At 37.9% G+C, this 20,997-nt stretch overlaps 2 protein-coding genes and 1 long non-coding RNA gene across 5 annotated transcripts in view; 2 read left to right on the top strand and 1 right to left on the bottom strand.

Annotated features, from left to right (window-relative positions):
- The window catches only part of LOC127067570 (uncharacterized), a 72,425-nt gene extending 54,350 nt beyond the window's left edge, over window positions 1-18,075 (top strand). For all 3 annotated transcript variants that reach the window (XM_051002651.1, XM_051002648.1, XM_051002649.1), the window contains exons 9-16: window positions 7,853-8,103; window positions 8,833-9,080; window positions 9,200-9,352; window positions 9,475-9,623; window positions 12,883-15,474; window positions 15,578-15,784; window positions 15,864-16,247; window positions 16,331-18,075. In XM_051002651.1, the coding sequence (XP_050858608.1) occupies window positions 7,853-8,103; window positions 8,833-9,080; window positions 9,200-9,352; window positions 9,475-9,623; window positions 12,883-15,474; window positions 15,578-15,784; window positions 15,864-16,247; window positions 16,331-16,530 (4,184 nt within the window). In that variant the 3' untranslated portion in view covers window positions 16,531-18,075. The remainder of the gene's footprint in view (window positions 1-7,852; window positions 8,104-8,832; window positions 9,081-9,199; window positions 9,353-9,474; window positions 9,624-12,882; window positions 15,475-15,577; window positions 15,785-15,863; window positions 16,248-16,330) is intronic.
- Window positions 18,076-19,084: 1,009 nt separating this feature from the next.
- Window positions 19,085-20,861, top strand: LOC127067578 (histone H2A). The gene is made up of 3 exons (XM_051002663.1): window positions 19,085-19,288; window positions 19,435-19,642; window positions 20,252-20,861. Exons 1-3 carry the CDS (start codon window positions 19,267-19,269, stop codon window positions 20,427-20,429), a joined length of 408 nt encoding a protein of 135 aa, XP_050858620.1. The 5' UTR covers window positions 19,085-19,266; the 3' UTR covers window positions 20,430-20,861.
- On the bottom strand, window positions 19,526-20,256 carry LOC127067581 (uncharacterized). Its single transcript, XR_007782667.1, has 2 exons — window positions 20,009-20,256; window positions 19,526-19,862 (listed from the first exon to the last, which is right to left on the bottom strand). It is a non-coding gene; the product is annotated as an uncharacterized LOC127067581 (long non-coding RNA).
- Window positions 20,862-20,997: the final 136 nt, after the last annotated feature.

The following is a 20,997-nucleotide window of genomic DNA, read 5'->3' as shown; positions in this document are numbered from 1 at the left end:
TAGAATTGACAAAAATCCTATTGTCTCGTCTTTGATAATCTTTTTCTTTCATTTTGTTATATTATTTTATTTTCTATTCATTCTACGACAGTAGAAACGCGATAATTCGTGAATCTTTCTGAAAATTTTGTATCGCTTAATTATTAATACCATTTTTCCTTTCGAATTCATTTTCTAATAAAATACAGAAATATCATCTGTAATATATGTATTTATATTTTTGCACTCTTTCTCGATATTCTCTTCTTTTCCATTTTCTCTTCATTTAAAAAAGAAAGAGAGAGAGAGAGAGAGAGAGAGATTGACTAAAAAGACGGGATCCTCGAGCGAGCCCGAACAAACCGTTATTAAATCGTGGATTCACCTCACGTTCCGCGATCTAACGAATTAATATGGAAATTCCAAAGCATCTTACGAACGAACGAACGAACGAACGACGTCGACGCGAAATCCCGCAGGCACCCCTGGCAGCAATGGGAGCAATGGGAATGCGAAGCTTCGTTCTCTCATTGACGTCGAAGTCTCGATTTTCCTACTCTTTCTCTCTCTCTCTCTCTCTCTCTCTCTCTCTCTCTCTCTCTCTCTCTCTCTCTCTCTCTCTCTCTGCTTTTCATTTTTTAAAAAGAAAGAAAAAAGTGAGGATAGAAACTCACGATGTATGGAAAATAATTACTTTGTAGAGGAAGTCTGCTTGGTTTTTTCTTTCATTCTTTTTTTCTTCGTATGCTTCATAGGATACAACGAAAGAGATAAAGAGAAAAGAAAGGAATTCTTTGATATAAAAATACTCATTTTTATGATCATTTAGCTATATTCGTGTGTAGTCGATCGCACGTATTTCCAATTTACGGCTTAATGAATATCCACTCGGTTATTCTTTTCGCTTTTATAATTTACAGCATGGGTCGTAGTAAATTTATTTGCAAGCCACGTTTGCGTCTGTGATCTTTACGTTTTCTTAGAGGTATCCGGTATGGAAAGTGCATCTCGCTCGTAAAATTTCAAGATGCTTGTCCGCCTATCGTCGAACGCATCGTTGAGAGAAAAATATCGTACCTTTTACGACACGGTCAATCGCACATGGTTCACGTTTATCTCGTTTATAAGAAAAACTTTCCTTCTCACGTATATTTATGTATGTGTATATAAAATAAATACATATATATATATATATATATATATATACCCACACACATGCGCTCGCGCGCGTAAAATATTTCGTATAATCTGAGAAAGGAGAAGCAGCCGAAAGTCCAAAATGTCGGCGCCTATGATCTCGCTCGGGACAGCGAACGTACTAAAATGAAACGTATATTTGAGGTTAGGGCGGATCAGGGGTTGAACTCACAGGGCCTAGAGTCGTTTATATGGTGATTCAATGGGGGTGCTTGGCAAAATGTCAAGGGACTCCTAAGGGTAGCTCGAGTTTCGGCGAGTTTCGAGACTCGCCTTGCCGCTTTCTACTATCCACCCTGTCGGTTTATATCTTCGAAAATTTCACGTAGGTTTGGTCGTTTCGTCGTATCGTGAAAGGAGAGGAGGAGAGATAAAACGAAGATCGAAAACTTAAATTTCATTGATAGGAAGGAAGAAAGTCTCCCCTTCTCTTCTCTTCTTTCTCGATTTTATAAAGTTCTTAACGAACGACGTAAACGCCAAGTACTCTTGTCGGATCAAAGTACTTTGAGACAAGTATTTTTCATGACACTCATCTCCATCGACTTCCTGTCGAGGTAACATTGACTGTACATCAAAAATTGAGTATCTACAATTTGGGACTTCTTCGATTTTATTCGTAAAAAGAACCTATTGTATAATATTCGAAAGATTAGAAAAAGCTCTTTTATCTCACCCTACACCATTCGACAGATCGAAAAACGTATTAAACTGCTAAAAACTTTATTTATCTCTCGGTTATTTAATGAACGTTGTTCAGAAAATTTTAGTCGGTTATTATGGCGCTTTATCTTTTGGTTGCTTTTTATTGTGTTACTATTTCAAAATCCAAATATTTTCATAGTTTGTTATTTCGATTTCGGAATAATGTTTACGCCTTTTTTCTTTCTTTGAATATAAATCATTCAGGTGTGTGCCTTTTTCCAAAAGTTCAATTCACTTTTTTGTTACATTCTTTTTACTCTCACGAAACAATGATAACGTTTTTCCGCCATTTATTCGAACGAACAAGCTTTATCGTCGATACGACGGCGGTCGCTGATCTATGACAGAAGCACTTTTCAAAGCTGGAAGGACTCAAATCAATGGCCATTCGCGTTGTTCTATAGAGACAGATGTCGATCGGTCATTCTCTCTCTCGCTCATTTTTTCGCTCTCTTTTGTCAACGCAAAGTTTACACGCACGCGCGTTTATGTCTCTTCTTCTCCCTCTGGGTGACATCAAAAATGGTGGAAGATTGCGTGGCAACCACCGATTGTTCGCGTTCGCACACAGTGTCATCGACAAACAGAGAAGTGGGAGAGTATGGCATCACTAGTAGCAAAACGGTGGGGGAATTACGAGATGACTCGTTCTGCGTACATGTATGTACAATGTACATACATACACACACACACACACACACACACACACATATATATATATATATATATCTATAATACGTAGAGCTTCGGATAGGATCGTTTAATGGAAAGGAAGCACGCGCCACGATCGATTCCGTTTCGTCAACAGGTTATACAGCAATGGTTACATGCTATAGTTTGTCCTTTATTACGATCGCTAGTTCTCACTTGATAAAGAAAATGGTTTCTTTTAAAATCGTTTATATAAGTTCGTTCAAGAGAAACGTCGAAGTTGATTAAGATATTACATTTATTAATTGAACTTTAACGGTTTCATTTTACTCAGGTTAATGGAGCGTTTCATTTACCTAACATATCGGATAATAAATTACACGAACTTTACAGAAGTCGATAGAACATGCTGATATCTAGTTATTAAGATATTATTAAATTAAGATATTAACAAGACAAGTGTTAATATATTTTTAATTCTTTCAATGATTTAGCAAAAAATTGTATTTATAATTTACTATCACCTTGTTATACGTTTGTATTTTTTAGATAATCAGTCGTCATGTTATTTTATGCGTGACTGTTCTTTTTTTGTAAATTTAAAATAAAAAATTGCCGATAATATCAAAGCGTTGAGCCGTACTAGAGAAAGAAAAAACGTGAAAAAGAACGTGTGAAAAAAAATGTTCTAGTTCGGGGAAAACGGCATGTGCTCTAGAGACATTTAAAACGCTCACCTACATAAGTTCCTCGAACTGGTCTCGGTGACGCTAAGCGTGCAAAAAACACTACGGTCACGTGACACGTAGTATTAGTAGTAGTAGTAGCGGTAGGTCAGTACTATGTCTTTCTCTCTCTCTTTCCTGAATGAATGTCGAAAGGAATTGTAAGAACGTCAGTTTAGACTGGAATATCTTTGTACAGATATGTCCTAGTAACACGATATTCAAAATATTGTAAAGCGCAATATTTTATTAACATTTCTTTCTTTTTTAACTTGTACCGAAGCGTTCGCAGTGCTTAACAGTTTTAAAATATCCGCAGAGTATTGCGTTGAAAATTGTGCATTCATTTATCGATTATATCCACGTATATTATATATTACCTACGGACCAAAACTCCCAGCTGAATTTTAATTATCACGAATTAAAAATTACATATTACGCGAAATAAATCGTAAATTCGGAAATATCGAATACATACGTACATATCTTTACACGGTGCATTTATTCAAAATACAATATTTCGAAATGTAAATGTTAAACAAAATGGGAAAAAAAATGAATTGCACTTCGCTAATCTATATGTTCATTGCATAGATAATGGCTCTTCATAAAATGTTCATATATTTGAAGATAAGCTCGAATAGAGGAGTTCGAGTCGTAGAAGTTTCGTAACGAGCCGATAATATCGATGTATCTTCGAAACGGTGTCGCGACAACGAAGATTACGACTCCTCGAAACGAGTCGTGGCCTTTACGGTTTCCGCACAGCGCAAATTATTTGTGCGACGTCGTCGTCGTCGACGTTGTCACGAGATCGCGCATTCGTGCCGCAACCGGCATTCGTGTTCTTAAGTAGTTTGCGAACTTCTAGACGTTACTCAAGTTTCTATCTTATCGTACATGACTCTCGTTGGGGTGTTTCTGTTAGTTGAGGTAGCAGAAAGCGTAAGGGTAGCTAGATGGCAGTTCAATAGGTGAACGTAATACGCAATAACTTTACTATAGGCCGTGAATTTAATGATTCTCGGTGGGAAAGGGAAAATCGAAATGCTGTTAACTTTCCAGACTTCTAGGCATCTTTCCCTTGTCAAACGCATGCTGAATTTCTCGTAAATTCATTCCTCATGATGAAGAGAAAAAGAATGAAAAAGAAAAAGACCGGATAATTGCATGACTCTGGAGTCAAAGAACTGCAGATTTTTTTTCAAACCTGTTTTTCCCGAACATATTTGCCTCGATCGTACGTGCCTAAATATTTTTTAATATAAAAATCGACTAGAACGGTTGGTCAATAGTGGTAGGATAGAGATCGCCGGGAAATTGCAAAAATAAAGCGCCCACCATTTCGCAATATCATCGTTCGTATGAAATTTATTTTTGCCAACTCTCATTGCGACCAACGGATTTACCGAAAGTAATAAAGTACGCGAAATACGAACCGGGGTTGATGCGCGTGCATGTCAAACGCGGTGGTGCATGTGATCGCGCATACCGTTGTATTTTATTAAAAATATCTCAACTCTTGCGAAAAAAATGGGAGCTTACGGTTACTGCCCGTTTACGAAAAAATATTGCTGGTTTTTACGAAAAAATGAAAAACAAAAAGAAAATAAATAAAAATAAATAAAGGAAGGATATATAAGTATAAAAGAAAAGATATTAAATCTAACAAATCGAAAGGCAAAGCCAGCGTTAGATTCGGCGTACTAATTATCTAATTACGCGTAAGTCCGTTGGTTCCCGAGGGGAAGAAGACAGAGGTAGGGGTGAAAATTTTCTGACTACTACTCCTACTCTTTTCATTCCCTTTCTCTTTCTCTCTCTCTCTCATTCTCGTGTTTCGCGGTACGACGTAAATTCGTTATAGCGAGCACACCGAAGCTGCGGTTTATACATCGGAAGCTCTCGGTGAAAACACTTTGGTGTAAAAACAGAGTTAGTGGCGTAATCCCTCCGCCCACGTACTCCCTTTCATCCCCTCTTTCGTTTCCCGACATTCTCTCTCTCTCTCTCTCCCGCTCTCTCTTTCTCTCTTCGGTTGCGTCGTTGATGGGGTACGCCGAGGGTCACAGGGCCTGCAACGCGCTGGATTCAAGCTCTTCCTGTCTTAGTGGTGTGGTGTTACCATGGTAACAGACTGTAAGCCGCTTAACACCACCCCCGTTACACCCTTCTGAATCCTCCAGACCTCGGCATAGAGTCAACCCAAGCCCAGAGTTCGTGATACTCACGGCAACGACGATGTTGCTCGTGTTAGTAAATGTCCTAGCATGGCTGCTGTTGCTGGTGCGTCGATGGTGATCGCATGTATATATTCACCTTCTTTTTATCTTGTCCACGACCACACGCACATTTTCACATCCTCGTTATAACGAAGGGTCTCGACGAACGAAGATCTCTCGAACGAAAAGGTTCTTCTATCGGCTAGCCCTTAGCCTATAATGGTTTTCACGAATAATGATGCCCATCAAAAAAAGAATCTCTTTTATATCTACGAGAAAGTCGATAGTCGTCGCGTAGAATCCTGTAATTTCTCTTTCTTACAAATTCTCTCGTTCTACGTCCTTCCCGAGAGATTAAATGCTACGAAACAAAGATAGAAAAATAGAGGCACGGCAGTCTAGGGTACATCGTGAAGGGACATCGAGAAAAAGTAGAAGAGGTGGGGATACGGATGAAAAGAAATTGCGTTTCGGAGCCGAGCACTTTAGGGAGAGTCGAGGATCGAGTTGAAGCAAAGGAGGGGAAAATGGTAGATATAGAAAGAAAAAGAGGGTGAGGATGTACATCCGCAAGAGACGCAGAGGCGTGTGCACTCTCCTGATGAGGAATTGAATGGAGGGCGAAAGCCACCCTCGAAAGGAGCGAGCCGTCGGGCATTCTCTCCCTGTTATTTTCTCATTTTGAGCGGGTAGAGCTTTCTCTCGCGACGCACGCCGATTCCTCTCGCCCTTTGTCGTTCTTTTCGCGTGCAACATCCCAAAAAACAAAGACTCGGCCGAGTGGCAACGTTTCTCCTCTTATTCCATCTTTCTGTCTTTCTCCTTTTTTTTTCCTATTCTATAATTTGCAAAAGAAGAAAAAAAGAAAAAAAAATCGAAAAAAAAGGAAACGAAACTTCGATGTTTGAAAATTCTTTCTCCAGTCTGTGCTTCTTTTTTTCTTTTCTTTCCTTTTTTTCTCTGTAATCCATAATTATTAATTGCTTTAAAGACAAGACTTCGATTTTACTGTCGTGTTTCGTTTTATATTTGCGATATGACCTATGTCCATTGATCTTCCAAAAGTTACCTGTGAGGTCGTTGAAAAGAGCATATGCACATAACACATATATACATTATATGCAATTCGCGACCATCTCATATACATTTGTTCATAACTAATCCCCGTCTGATGCGTAACGAGCGCGAGCCGTCCTCTTGGTGGCAATTAATTTATGTTAAAGTCATACAAATTAATGAAACGCTCACGTACGCGTGACACCACCGACATTTTATCGTCGATCCATTAACGCCTACCATTTGGATTATTCCTCCTGTTTTGCATTATCATTCGCTTTGTAACGAGTTTTATTTTTTTAGCTTTGGCGTTAACCGAGAAAAATTGTTAACGATGATTGACAATTGATCACTTCTCTTTTCTTTTTTTTTTCTTTTTTCTCCTTTTTTTCTTTTATTCAACGCTTTTTTTTCGTTACCTCGACGCTCGTTCTCCAATTAATCATCGACGAGACCGACCTCGACCGGTTGACCTCTTTGGCGGGTCGCGTCAACACAAGTTCGACCTCCGATCTCGCAAGAAATTCATAATCCTCGATCGTGACCGAACGGCTCTTTCGCACATAGCAAATTTAGATTAATTCTTTTGTTATCTTTATACGTCGATAAGACTATAAACATATAATTTGAGTATTCCAAATCTTTCAATGTTTATTATTCGTCAATTATTTAAATCAATGTTAATTTTTATTAAAAGCTGCACCCGAATATCAAATCTTTTCTATTGCAATCTTGTTGAAAGTTTTTAATTAGGGTAGAAAATATATATAAATCTATATCGACGGATCACTTATCGCATTATATAAAAGGCAATTACTTCGAGTAATATCAATTGCATCTATTCTTTACATCCATGTCATCCTGATATTACAGTAATTTTATCGTCATATTACAATCGAACGAAACGTATGCGCGCTTATAACCGCTGTTAGAGTAAATAGTTTCCTCATTTTTTTTTTTTTTTTTTTTCTTTTACGTAACGCCATTTATCCTCATTCGTATTATTGAAATTGCAATTTACGTGGTTCGTTTATTGATTTCTTCAGAACTAGTAATAATTTTAATAACACGTTGAAACGTTGATTTCCATTGAAATTAATTCCATCGCAGGTGTAACTTGGTTAATAATTCTTGATTATTTTCCACTCGCGAGATTGTTTCGTGTCGGTATAGGTTCCGAAATGAAGGAAAGAAATTTAGAGGATGAATCATGTATAAATTTATTCTCATAATTACATATAGAAAAAAAAAAAAGAAAAGAAAAAAAAAACGGAAACGTAACTGTGACCTCGTCACTAACCACAGGATTTCTTTCAGGTCTCCAGCCAGCCAGTACCAAAGCACAGCCAACGTCTATTGGCAAGTCCCACAGACCCAGTTCCGGCGTTCTACCTCAGGGTCATACCCCGGGACCCGGGCCAGGTGGCCAACAGAACAACAGAAGTTTCGCCGCGGCTTTGAGGAACCTAGCGAAACAAGCAGGACCGGCTCCTCAAGAAGAGGAACCCCGTGCCAGTCCCAAGAGTCGGGCTCCACCTCCTCTGGTCAGAGGTCCTTCTCCTGCCAAGGTGAGTGATCGCCTCGTACGACCTTCCAGTCTTTTATTTTCTTCTTCTCTTTTTCACTTACTTCCGTCCATTCTTCTTATCCCTTTTTGGCGTCCTTTTTCTTTCTTTTTCTTTGCCGGAGTGAACGTACTCGGAATATAGCCTAGGACGACAAAGCACTTTCTCGTCGTCGAGTTCTTTGTACGAAGGCAATGTATACGTCTGTAAAGGTAAAAGAATTTATATCGGTGCAACAGTTAAGGATAGAGACCTTAAATGTATTTATAATAAGCGTAAGAGAGTTTAGTAATCTTTGAAGAATCTGGATACGGGAATGAACTTCGCAAATGTTAAATTTCCTAAAGATCGAACAATCGTTCCTATAAAATTCAATATTCGCCAGGAGAGAGGAGAAGAATGTAAAGTCAAAGTCTTTTGATAAAGTATAAGCTAGTGAAAGAGAATCTTCAATCATGGCCCGATATGAAGAAAACGTTCATTCTGCTGGAAGAGAGTAGAGAAGCTCGATTTGGTATAATCGAAAGATCAAAGCTTCATTTCCCTTTTCCTTCAATTCTGTTCTCGGAATTCTCGTGAATATTTTCTTTCTTTTCTTTTTTTAGCGAAGAACAAATATCGTCTATCGAATATTAAACGTCTATTAAATAATCATCTTAAAATTATTTCTTTCCTATAATAATATTTTATTAACAATAGATATGTATAATATAAATTGGATTTGATTTTCAGGAACGAACGTCGCACGAAAGAAGGCCGGAAGAGGTTCCCTCTTTATACACGACTGCCAGACCTACTGAAACTAGCAAACATAGCGTGACTGCAGCAGCTTCCGAATTGTTGGCTCGTTCCGGTTTCCAACCCTATCGACCTGAACACCATCCGGCCCATGCTCCGCCTGCCTTTGCTTTGGATCCTGCTGCTTATAACCCTTATCACCATGGTCTCTATCCACCACCACATCTGCAGCACGCTTATAGGTAACCACTTCGCTGTTATTAATTGAGAATTTCTATCGATTTTCTGAGATCTTTCAAATTTTAATCGATGTTATAACGTAAAACATTAGAATCATTTCTTTTTTTTCTTTTGTTTACAGGTTAGAAGAACAATTGTATTTGGAACGATGCGGGATGTTGAGACCACCGTTATTTCCTGGATTGCCATCGTATCCCCTTTATGGGTTAAGATACAGTCCAGACATGCTTCCACCTGCTTCGCTGGGACTCATGTCGCCGGTGATGCACGAGCGGTAAGTAAAAAGCCAGAGTCGACTGCTATCGACTTCGTCTTGTTTCCTTAATAAAATCTGTTGAAAGCCGAGGTGTCTCTCAACGTTCTTGAGATTTAACGAAGCGACGTTTCTCGTTTCAGGCTGAAATTGGAAGAGGAGCACAGGCTGAGACAAGCGCGGGAACAGCAGGCTGCTTTACGAGAGGAGGAAGAGAGGAGAAGAGCAGCACGAAGCACTGCTTCCTCTGCCCCGGTACCCGCACCCACACCTGCATCCACCGATACTGCAGGTGAGCGAGTCGCTCCACCCCCCACAGCCTTTCATTAAAAAGAAAGCGTCACGCGAAATCGCCGAGATCGCTCATTAACGCGTGAAATCTCTCTTTTCGTTGTTGGCTGCTCTAGATTGATAAAACGAAAAGGAACAAAAAAAACACCCCAAAAATATCGCGCGACTACTCTCTTTCGCCTTAAATGCTTAACTTATATCCAATCCTCTCCGATATATCTATCTTTCTCTGTTTCTATCTCTTACCCTCTCATCCCAAGCCTAACCGTGTAAAAACGATCACCGTAAGTTTCTTCCTATGTTCGAGCCATCGACAGTCGAAACTTTTCATCTATTTTAAAACGAAATAGTCTGTGTTCCATTTTCCACGTCGTGTTTTTTTATTATAAATCTTTTTTCTCTTTTTATCTCGATCTCTTTTATTTCCTCTTTCACACTCTCTCTCTCTCTCTCTCTCTATCTTTCTCTTTCTTTTTCTTTTTCTCAATTTCTCTTTGTTCTTCTGCTTTTTGTCTTAGAAACATCGTCAAGACAAAGACGATGTTCTAAACAGTGAGTTATCCTTTCAACATTCTCTTTATTAATCTCATTAATTTTATTACTACTCTTGAAATAAATTAATAAAGTATATGTCGGTGCCAAGCGATCGTTCTCTCATTAAGGAATTTTGTTAGTATAACGTAGTACAAGAATCTTCGAGTAAAATATGAAAGAAGGAAAAGAAAAAATGTCCTATATACTGCGAAAATAAAAAATTTCAATCGACTTGTGTTTCGAGCGAAAAGAAATGAATTAGATGAAGCAACTGACGAAGCCAAGCGAGGAGAAGTCGTTGTAGAATATATTTGACTGTGACGGAAGTTTCAAAGAAACGAGGAAAAAAAACATACTACGCTTCTAATTTTAATCTAGATATAATTAAACGAGAAAATAAAGAAAATATAGTCATAGTTAATTGTTTCTTATGGAGGTCAGATTGATATTTTTTAGGTAAGCGCACAGCTCGACGATCTAGTTAAGCCTAACGTTCGTTCTTTGACTTTTCTTTCTTTTTTAATTTTTTTTTTTTTAATTTCCTTTTTTCTACTTTTTTATTTTTTATTTTTTTATTTTTTATTTATTTTCATTTATTTATGAATCTTTTTTTTTCTACTTTTTCTTTTTGAGAGAGAAGTTCAAAGTAGAACAGTTGGCCTCGCGACAGTCCTGGGTGCTCTCGATCGATTTTAGTGTACTTTAAAAATACTACTTCTATTCTTTTGTTCTTCGTTTCTTTGTCAAAGAGAGCGTAAAAATCATCTCTGCCTGACCCTCTATGATCTCGAATTTTTTAGGGTTGGGACCGACTGAAACGCGAATTTCTTAAGGCCCGATTTAGCGAATTATTCAGTTCTCACTGCGGACCGAAGTCAGACTTATCCAAAACGTTTTGTCGCTAACTTTTATTAAACATCAAGACGAATAATCTAAGTCGGCCTTCGGTCGGCCGTTACCTATTGTCTATATGATGTTCCAAAAATCACTTTGTAGTACTCAAATAAGACCTCTGAATGTACAATTACAGGTTCGTTATATAATTAATCGTTTTATAGTTATATTAAACGTCACAAATGGCGAAACTTAAACATAAGAGTGCACGCCTTTCGAAGAAGGGCTGATTTTTGTTGAATTCTTCATTCTCATTCAAAGAAAAAGGAAAGACAATGTTATTGCGCGTTAGGGTTATCTTATTCTTTTCTTTTTTGTCATACCGTTTATACGTTAAACGTTGTTTCTTTTAATTAGATTATAATTTCTTTTTTCTTTCCCATATTAGAGAATCTTTGTATAGATGTATCCTATAAAAAATTTTGCCTATAATTTACGCTAATTCTTGAAAATTAGCATCGTACAAATCGTACGAATACAAAAATAATGATCGGTGGTCACATCAGTCGTCGTAAGTTATTTGTTCATCCTTTGTTTTCTTTCCCTTGTATATTCCAAAGGTCGATGATCGTGTAGTCTCGTCTTTTACTAATCTGGTGGTGCATCTTTATCGAGTAATTTCTTATTCGTTAAATTAGGTAGCAGGCATTTGTTATAATACGTGCCAAGACAATTAGACGAAACACCGATTAAATAATCAGTAATCTCATATACGTATATACTAAAAAGTATATATATATATATACATATATATATATATATGAATATATCAAGAAGTATATATATATATATACTTTTCCAGGCGCAATGCACTCTTGCGTATTAGTTCCCGCAACTGTTTTAGAAATTTTTGCAAATAATCGCTAAATGTCGAAATAATTTCCCTTAATTGTAGTTAAACACGTTGCTCCTAATACTGACTGAATCCACCGATGTATATAACTTTATCACACATATTCTTTTGTCAAAATTATACCATTTTTATATAATTTATTATGTAAACATGTATATTTGGACTACAATTGAAAAATAAATATTGCAAAAAATTTGATCAAAATTCTGATTGTACTTGGAATTCTTGACCCTCGCATCATTTTCTGAAACAGTTTTGGGGAAGATTCGATTAATGTTAGTCTGCACTTGTCATTCGGACACCGGTTATTAGAGCGTCATCACCATTATCCATAAAATACATTGGCATTGCTTTTTAATCTTGGCTAAACGATGGTGACTAGCGATCGTCACCTTCAATCAGCGTATTAGTTAGTTTTACTTATTCGTAATCTTAGACATCTATTGTAAATAATCTTAAATGGAAATCATCCCCAATACTTCGAAGCGAATAGATTCAGATATCTTCTATAGCAACGAAAGAGAATATGGATCCCTAAGGTAAGTCAAAGTAGACAAACAATGTGTCGTACCTCGAAAGGATAGCGTTACCCTCTCGATCATCGTATACCGTCGTCTCGACAAATAAGCCTAAATTTTACCTCGTTTCTAACAGCGCTAGCGAAACTTCTGAATTATGTTAAACATTTGCGAAATGCGGAAGATCTTTAGCTTTTTCCATATTAGAACAAATAACAAAAACGAAACACGTCGATTATATATATATATATAGATATATTAAAGATAGATATCATTAAGGCTTCTCCTCGCGTAGTTAATAGAAAGAATTTTGAATAAAAAAGACCACCCAGGGACTCTTATCGCGACTCAATCCAAAATAATCGACAATCGATCCATTAATCAATCGTTCGATTAAATTCAAACGTAGAACGGTAAACGAATGGAGGGTTACCAAGCACTGTGTTCGGGATTTGTTCCAGCTAGGAAGCCGACCATAGCGGTTCAGATGCACAGCGAGCGGGAGCGTGAACGGGAGAACAGCAGAGACAGGCCAAATAGTAACAGTGCAAACAGCAACAATACGAGCAACAATAATGGCGTTGTTCCTGGTAGCGGTGGTCATCATCAGTCAAGAAAAGACGAGTCATCGTCTACAGTACAAGCAACGGCTCCGCAAGCACAACCCCCACCACCACCACCACCACCAGCATCGGATCCATCAGCAGTAGCAGCAGCAGCAGCAGCAGCAGCGAGCATCTACCATTCTCGTTTACCACCCTTTCCAAGCCCAGCCGCACCAATCGGGCCATCCTCTCTGGGTTCTGCTTCCATATGCTCCGTTAGTTCCGCTCCGATCCCACCTCCTCTTGGAAGCACGTTAACTCCCCTGAATCTTGGACCACCTCCTCCGGCGATTAGCACAGCGCCGATCGGTCCACCTCCTATACCTTCGATACCTCCAATTTCATCCTTAACCCCAGGAGTAATAGGGCCACCACCGCCGTTAAGCATGCCCCTGGCACCTATTATCTCTATACCTTCTCTCCACCTTCCCCCAGTGCCGTCGAGTACCATTCATTCTAGTCAGCATACAGCCACGATAATGAGTAGCGCGACGACCACGGTCACAAGTTCTATATATTATCAGCAACAACATCAACAACAAACTCAACAACCGGTGCAGCATCAGCAACGTACGAGTAACACCAGCTGCACCACTACCATTAATTCCTTGTCGAACAATAATACGATGACAACTCACGCAACCCATACCTTGCCTACTCCAAGTGCCGTACCATCCTCCTTGAATTCCATGAATCACGTATCCCTGACGCGCAAGTCTCCGCCGTTGCTGCACGGTGTTCACGTGTCCAGGAACAAGGAAGTAGCGTCAACAACGAACACCACGACTAGTACACCGAGCATAACAACGACCACAACTTCAATCACGACTACCACTGTACCGTCCACGACCACGACGACTACGAGCTCTTCCACGACGATGCAACCAGCCTTTGTTAGACCATTCGAGGATTCTTTTCGATCCAGTGTGAAGCCACAGCAAAGACCCACGATAAACTGTCACAATCATAGTATAGCTAATCAGATAAATCATCAGGAATCGACGTTGAAGTCATCAGCTACATCAACAACCTCTGCGTCCATCGTGGGTCAACTGCAGGCGCAAGAAAACTCGTCGCTGGATAACAGCAAATCGGCGAATCTTCAACAATCGCTCTCCCAACCGATTCCTTACCCACCTCAATTTCATCATCCCCACATACCTGTCTCCCATTTGCCAAGTCTTTACAAGCCACCGCACTTTTCAACATCAACGCATCAACATCAGCATCATTCGTCGAACAAGATGAGCATACAAACGTTGAGCGGCAACGGTGGCAACGTTACGAGTAATAACGCAAACATCGTCAGCAATACGAACAGCAACAAGCAACAGAATTCCTATTCTATTGCAGAGTATCAACAAACGTCGCAACTCGTGCCACAAAGAAACGAGAGCGCGCCGTTGAGTCTAGTTAATTGTACATCCAGCGACAAAGTCCAAATCCAAATAAGTAATAGTTACGGCAACGGTAACTGCGTTGCGTCGAATACTCCAAAAATCAGCAATCACACGAATAATCATCACAAAAGTAACATGGACGTTGCCGTTGCTAAAGAAAACAAGCACAATGCGAGCAACGAAAAAAACACAACTGAAATTCACAACAAACAACAGCTGCAGCAGCAACAACAGCAGCAGTTGCAGCAGCAACAGCAACAGCAACAACAACAACAACAACAACAACCAACGAAACAGAATCACGTAGTTACGAACATATTACAGGAGAAAACACTAGCTCCACATTTGAACTACGAACAGGGAAAGGGACCGCCGGTTCTATCCTTTCATCCGGCGGAATTCAGTCAGAATGAGAAACAAGAATATAACAAGCCCGACGTCGAACCACAAAAAGGCCAAAATGACCCGAACATAATGTCCACATTACCGTTTCAGCCAAGTTTTAAGTTCAGTATAAGCGAGATTGCGCAGAAGCCTATTGATACAAGTCACTTAATGCAGAGCATCAAGTCTGAAGAGGTATTGCGTACCTGTCAGAACGTTTCGAACGTTCTCCTCCAGATACCAAAATATCAAGAAAAGCTTTTGAATTTCTCGAACAACGAGCTGAAAACTGCGTTTTGTTTTACCGACAAGTGCAATAATTTGACTGAGATTTCCGTGAAATGCGAGCCAGCTGTACTGAACGTGCCCGATTTGAGTAAGGCTCTCGTCAAGCAGGAGACGGCCGGTAACAACGAGCAGTCTTTCGCCATACCCGAAAAACCAAAAGAATTGACATCTTCATTGGATCTGGCTGAGAAGCGACGAAAGAGGAAGAGGGATAAAAACACGGGGATTACGTGTAGTTCCGATTCGGAGGGCGAGGAAGACAATAAGGAGATGGATCTTTGGATTATTAAAGGTCCACCAGCGAAGTTACAGTATTCCTACAAGAAGTTGTCTTTCCTCGCCATGTTTGGACTCACTACATTAAGTACCAGAAACGGTAAATCATTTAAAATTATTTATATATCAGTTATAAATTTTCCTTTAATCGTTTTTTATTTTTCATTATCATAACTAACGTTAAATTTTTATCTTTTATATAGAGATCGAATTGTGTAAAGTTGAGAAGAGGTACAGACTAAATCCAGACCCACCGGAACCACCCCTCGAGACTGAGGCTATGATCGAATCCGTGTTACCGATTCCACGTGAACATCCGGATGTCCTATTACAATCGCCGGATTTCGAACCAAAAGTTGGTTTCCTTAGAACAATAGGTCTCGACGTTATGCCACCGCATAAACGAGACGGTAAGGAATTCAATTACTCCTCATAAAATCCATTGTTTTATTTTTGTTTTATTAATCATAGATCACCTTACAATTTCAGAAGCCGAGGCGACGTGGCAGTACGTTCTACAAGATCGTAAGAAACGAAAGAGTACGAATTCCGTGACCGTCTACTGCGAAAGAATTGCCAAAGTCTATTCGAAAGATCCTCCGCCTTTGCCGAAGCCACCTCAGAAGATGAGACTTTTGGATAAAGTCAAAGTGAAGCATGTTCCGGAACGACCACCTCCTCTTCCACCTCTAGTACCGAATATCGTTTCCATGTATTACCCTACCTTTCCTATGCCCGGCGAAAATGGCGTAAAGCAATACAGCAAAGTCATAGACATCTGTGAAAACACCGACGAACATAGTGAGAAAAAAGAAAAGCCAAGGTGGAACGGTATCGAAGACATCATGCTGGCCTACAGAGAGTATTCGAAAGGTATCAAGCGTCTACCTGTAATATGGCTTAGATTTTTCTTTTTTAATTTTAATTTATTCCTAAAACGATCGTTTCCTTTTTAGATAAAGTATTGGAGAGAAGAATTCTAACTGGCGAAACATCAAGATTGGCGGCGCAATCGAATGCATTGCGATCCGAAACAATACAACTCGAACGGAGAATATACGAACTTTTATCAGCTAGAACAGCACTCGATTCTGAAAGACGAGTGCTTAGTGAAAAGATCGAGAGAATTAATGCACTTGTTAGGACTCTTAGGTAGCGATGCATGACGCACAACACGGAAACTCATTCATCTGTGATATTATCGGCGGGTTAAGAGCCGTTGGCATTCGACATACCTTACAAAATGTAGTATGTAGATAAATATAAACAAGTAAGCAGAAGGGTTACATTGACCAAATGTTTAGGAATTTTAAGTCTTATTTCATGATGAATTCGACTAATTATTGCGGAATCCTTGTTCAAGAAGAAATTACATACATAATAGTCGTTTGTCAGTGCATTCGACGGAAGAACAATTTGCAAAAGACATTTATATTCGATGCAGATACTTACCATTTTATTCTAACAAAGAGTCATATCAGCGTGTGTAAAATGATCTATATAAAAAAAGGGAAACAAAATACAAAACCAAATGGAAAATCAAGCTGAATATCAGGAACCTTCGATGAGAGGTATTTTCTAGTTTTGGCTAACGGCTCTTATTCCACTCTACTATAAATAATTATAATTTGTACCAAACACGTACACATACATAAATACAAATACACACATGCGCGCACACACATACACACACACACACACATATACTATTTTAATGAGAAATAGACAAATCGTATAACTTATTTTATTCTGAGTAATGTGGACTCTAATGTCGAGTTAATCGAAAGCAGTGATGAGAAAAAAACAGTGATGGAGCTAAAGTGGGACATGGGATCGAAGGACATAGTTCACCAAATTAGTTGGTGATGTCAATAAAGTCATTGCGAATGTAGATCGTGACTTCGACCTTTTTTTTTACGTTTAAAATAATAATATCACGTATGAGGTGATATAAATTTTACCATATAGTTAAGTTAATATATCAAATAGACTGCGATCACAATGAATTAGATTCTAATGAAACGTTCAGAAAATAGGATCACGCGGTCACTTTTAATTTAATAAAAGTTCACGATAACTCTAGTCCGCGGACGTTCATAGAATACAAAATGGAAATACGCTTGATTTAGAGAGCGTAACGAGAACTCCTTCCTTTCGATGTCCACGAGTTACGATATATATATAACTTGAAGGCCAGCGAATACGAGAAAGTTAATGTAATACAATCACGAGGTACTTAGGTAAAGTGACTTAATTTAAACAAAGAAAGAAAATAAGAAGAACGTGAGACTTTGTGCGAGCACATTCCACGAAAAATGCTTGATTACCCGATAATCCAACATTCCGCGTTCACACTAATCGGATCGTAATACCAATTGAATGTGATTAAAATTGCGAACGGAGAAAAAAAAATATTTTTATTTAACAACGTCATAATTAAACTCCATTGACTTTGGTATCCTTAACTTATCTAGCTCTGCTCTCTGAGTGCATTAATTGATCATAAACCGTAACAACCCTCAAAATATATAATAAGACGATCGTTTATAATTTCATTGTTTTGTTCATTGAGTGCCTAACATTATCCTACATTTGTAAATATCATTATTTTTATGTATTATATAACAGAAAGAGACCAAAAGCGTCTATCGGTCTCAGTCTGGCCAGGACGAGCCTAGGAGTAAATTGTTGAAAACATGAATATCTCGTGTATGCTTTCTTGTCACCTTACATTTTCCTTATCAACATTTATCTTAGGAAAATATCTTCATGAATTAATTTTATAAAATAGTTTTGTTATATATCGAATTTCATTTCTGTTTTTAATCGTAACAAATTATTAATAAATAAATATTGTTCATTATAAAGTTTTTCGTATTTGAAGAATGTTAATAATATCAATAATATAATATGCATATACAATTGATATATGATATAAGATAATTACAAATTTATTTTCGGGAAAATTCGAAGTTAAGAATTCGAGGCAGAGAAAATTTATTATTTAAAAAAGTTTAATTTAGTTGTTGTCTAGCTTTAAAATTGCACAGACGCATCATGGCAACATGATGGAGGAACTTAGGTTTCAATAGCTAGAAATTCTCGTTCTTTTTACAATCGTACCATTCAAAATCACACACGGTCTCTTTCTTCCCAGCGAAGAATAATTTTTATTGATTAAAGGAAAGTAGAAAGTAGTCCGTTCGAAAGATTCACTTGCGTACTTTGCAATTATTTTCCCGCCATAATTTTTGCAACGTATAAGTACTTAGCAACGATAACGAATTTATTTATTTTTGCAATCTTTCTAACAATAATATAGTTTACAAAGGAAAATCTTAAGAGTTTAACGTTAATAATTCTCAATATAATCTTTTATTGTTACATTTTTCTTTTAATCGTTATTTCATGCAAGATGTCGCCTCGATCGGTTTATAAACGAGCGTAGCCTCGACGCCAAACAAATTATTATTATAAAATCACGATTAACTCGACATATGTTGAAAATATAAAAATATCTAAAGGAAAATTTCAATAAAGAAAAATTAATTTCAAGACGATAACGAAACTAAATGAAGAAAAAGGGAAAAGAAGCCGTAAAAATTAACAGGAATATTTCTCACGATCCTATTGGCTGCTTCTATTGGTTGTTTCCGATCTGTGGCGTCTTCCCGCGCAAACGAGCACCTACCCAACCGCCGCCGCCAAAATATCTGACGTCCTAACGCATAACCGTTTTGTCGTCGTCGTGCAACGAATCAACGGCTTCATTCTCTCTGTAACACTCGACGTTAAAGGACAAAGATCTTCGTAGTCCGCTCGAGTGAAGCCGATATTTGTTCGCTTCTTTTCCAATTTAGATAGATATAATCTCTCGAAAAACAGTGAAAAGATGTCGGGACGCGGAAAGGGCGGTAAGTATACGCCTTTAATTAACCAAACGACCAAGTGGAACGTATAACTTTCTCTTGGTTCTTTTCTTTCTTTCTCTTTCTCTCTTGGAGGAAGAGAAATTAGGAAAATTGGATTAACGTGATCGGATATATGGTTTTTTTCTTAGGCAAGACTAAGGGAAAAGCAAAGACTCGTAGCAGTAGGGCAGGGCTGCAGTTCCCGGTCGGAAGAATCCATCGTCTTTTGAGAAAAGGAAATTATGCCGAACGCGTCGGTGCCGGTGCACCAGTTTATCTCGCCGCCGTTATGGAATATTTGGCGGCTGAAGTACTTGAGTTGGCCGGGAATGCCGCAAGAGACAACAAAAAGACAAGGTCGGCTGAAAATTATACCTATTTTTTTTCTCCTTCGCCCCTCTATTTCGGTTTTTATATCTGTCTTTTCTCCCTCTCTCTCCCTTCCTCCTCCCTCCCTCTCTCTCTCTCTCTCTCTCTCTCTCTCTCTCTCTCTCTCTCTCTCTCTCTCTCTTTCCCCCTTTCTTTCTTTTCCAATCCTTGCAGAATACTCCATGTTTTCTTTATCGTCTTCTTTTGCCTTGAATAAAAAGAAAAAAAAATATTTATCTCGAACATTAACTGAGGAAAATAGTTCGGCTGTGAAATTAATAAATATGTTTTTAAACATGTTATATATATGCTAGTTTTGTTTTCAAATGAATTACACACAGCTTTTATAAGTACCTTTGTAATGTTCTTATTGACATAGTATGTGTTGTTTGAAGAAGTAGGCTCAGCAAGGTCATGGACTTTAGTTTAAAGTCTTTTATTGATGTGTTCAATACAATTTCTTAATCTTCTCTTCCTAATATTTTTAATCAATCTCCATATTAAATCAATCTCCATATTAATCTCCAATCTCCGTATATCTCAAGATTAAGAGCAAAAATTCTTATTATCTTCAACTGTTTGATTCTTAACTTTCAGGATAATTCCACGTCATCTGCAGCTAGCTATCCGTAATGATGAAGAATTAAACAAACTTCTGTCTGGTGTTACCATTGCTCAAGGTGGTGTTCTGCCCAATATCCAAGCTGTTCTCTTACCGAAAAAGACTGGTACTGGAGGATCTGGAAAGGGAGACAAAGCTTCCCAAGAATATTAGATTAAACATTTATAACTTATCAGTATATTAGGAATGCGTCTAATTCCGGAAACCTGAAATGTTCACAGGCACAATGTATTTAAGAATTACACTGTGCAAATCGAATACATTCGAGTTATAAATATTGACGATGTAGCGAACAGTTTCTTAATTTTTATTTAAATAATACTATATGATAAATCAAACAATTTAATAGCGCGTTGACCATGCTCCTAGAATTAATCTGTATCACATGCATATAATCCATATTTAATTAGAAATCTTTAGTACCTTGTGTTATGTTATATTTTGAACCCACCTTTTTTTTTTTTTTTTAATAAACAAGAATATTTCTATAAACTATAAGATTCAATAATCTCTACATGTTAATTGTTTTTGTTGAATGTAAACGATGTTTAATGCGAAAATAAACAAGGACGAATCTTCACTTTATATACTGTTTGGTATACATATACGTAGAATGCAATTATGAACAAAATTTTTAATATTTTAAGATTTTACAGAAGTAAATTTTTATTTTAAATCAGATCGAACAACTTAGTCATGTATAGTTAGAAAATTCAAATTT

Source organism: Vespula vulgaris, chromosome 11 (assembly GCF_905475345.1).
Source record: "Vespula vulgaris chromosome 11, iyVesVulg1.1, whole genome shotgun sequence".
NCBI lineage: Eukaryota > Metazoa > Arthropoda > Insecta > Hymenoptera > Vespidae > Vespula > Vespula vulgaris.
This window is presented reverse-complemented; position numbering and strand designations above follow the sequence as displayed.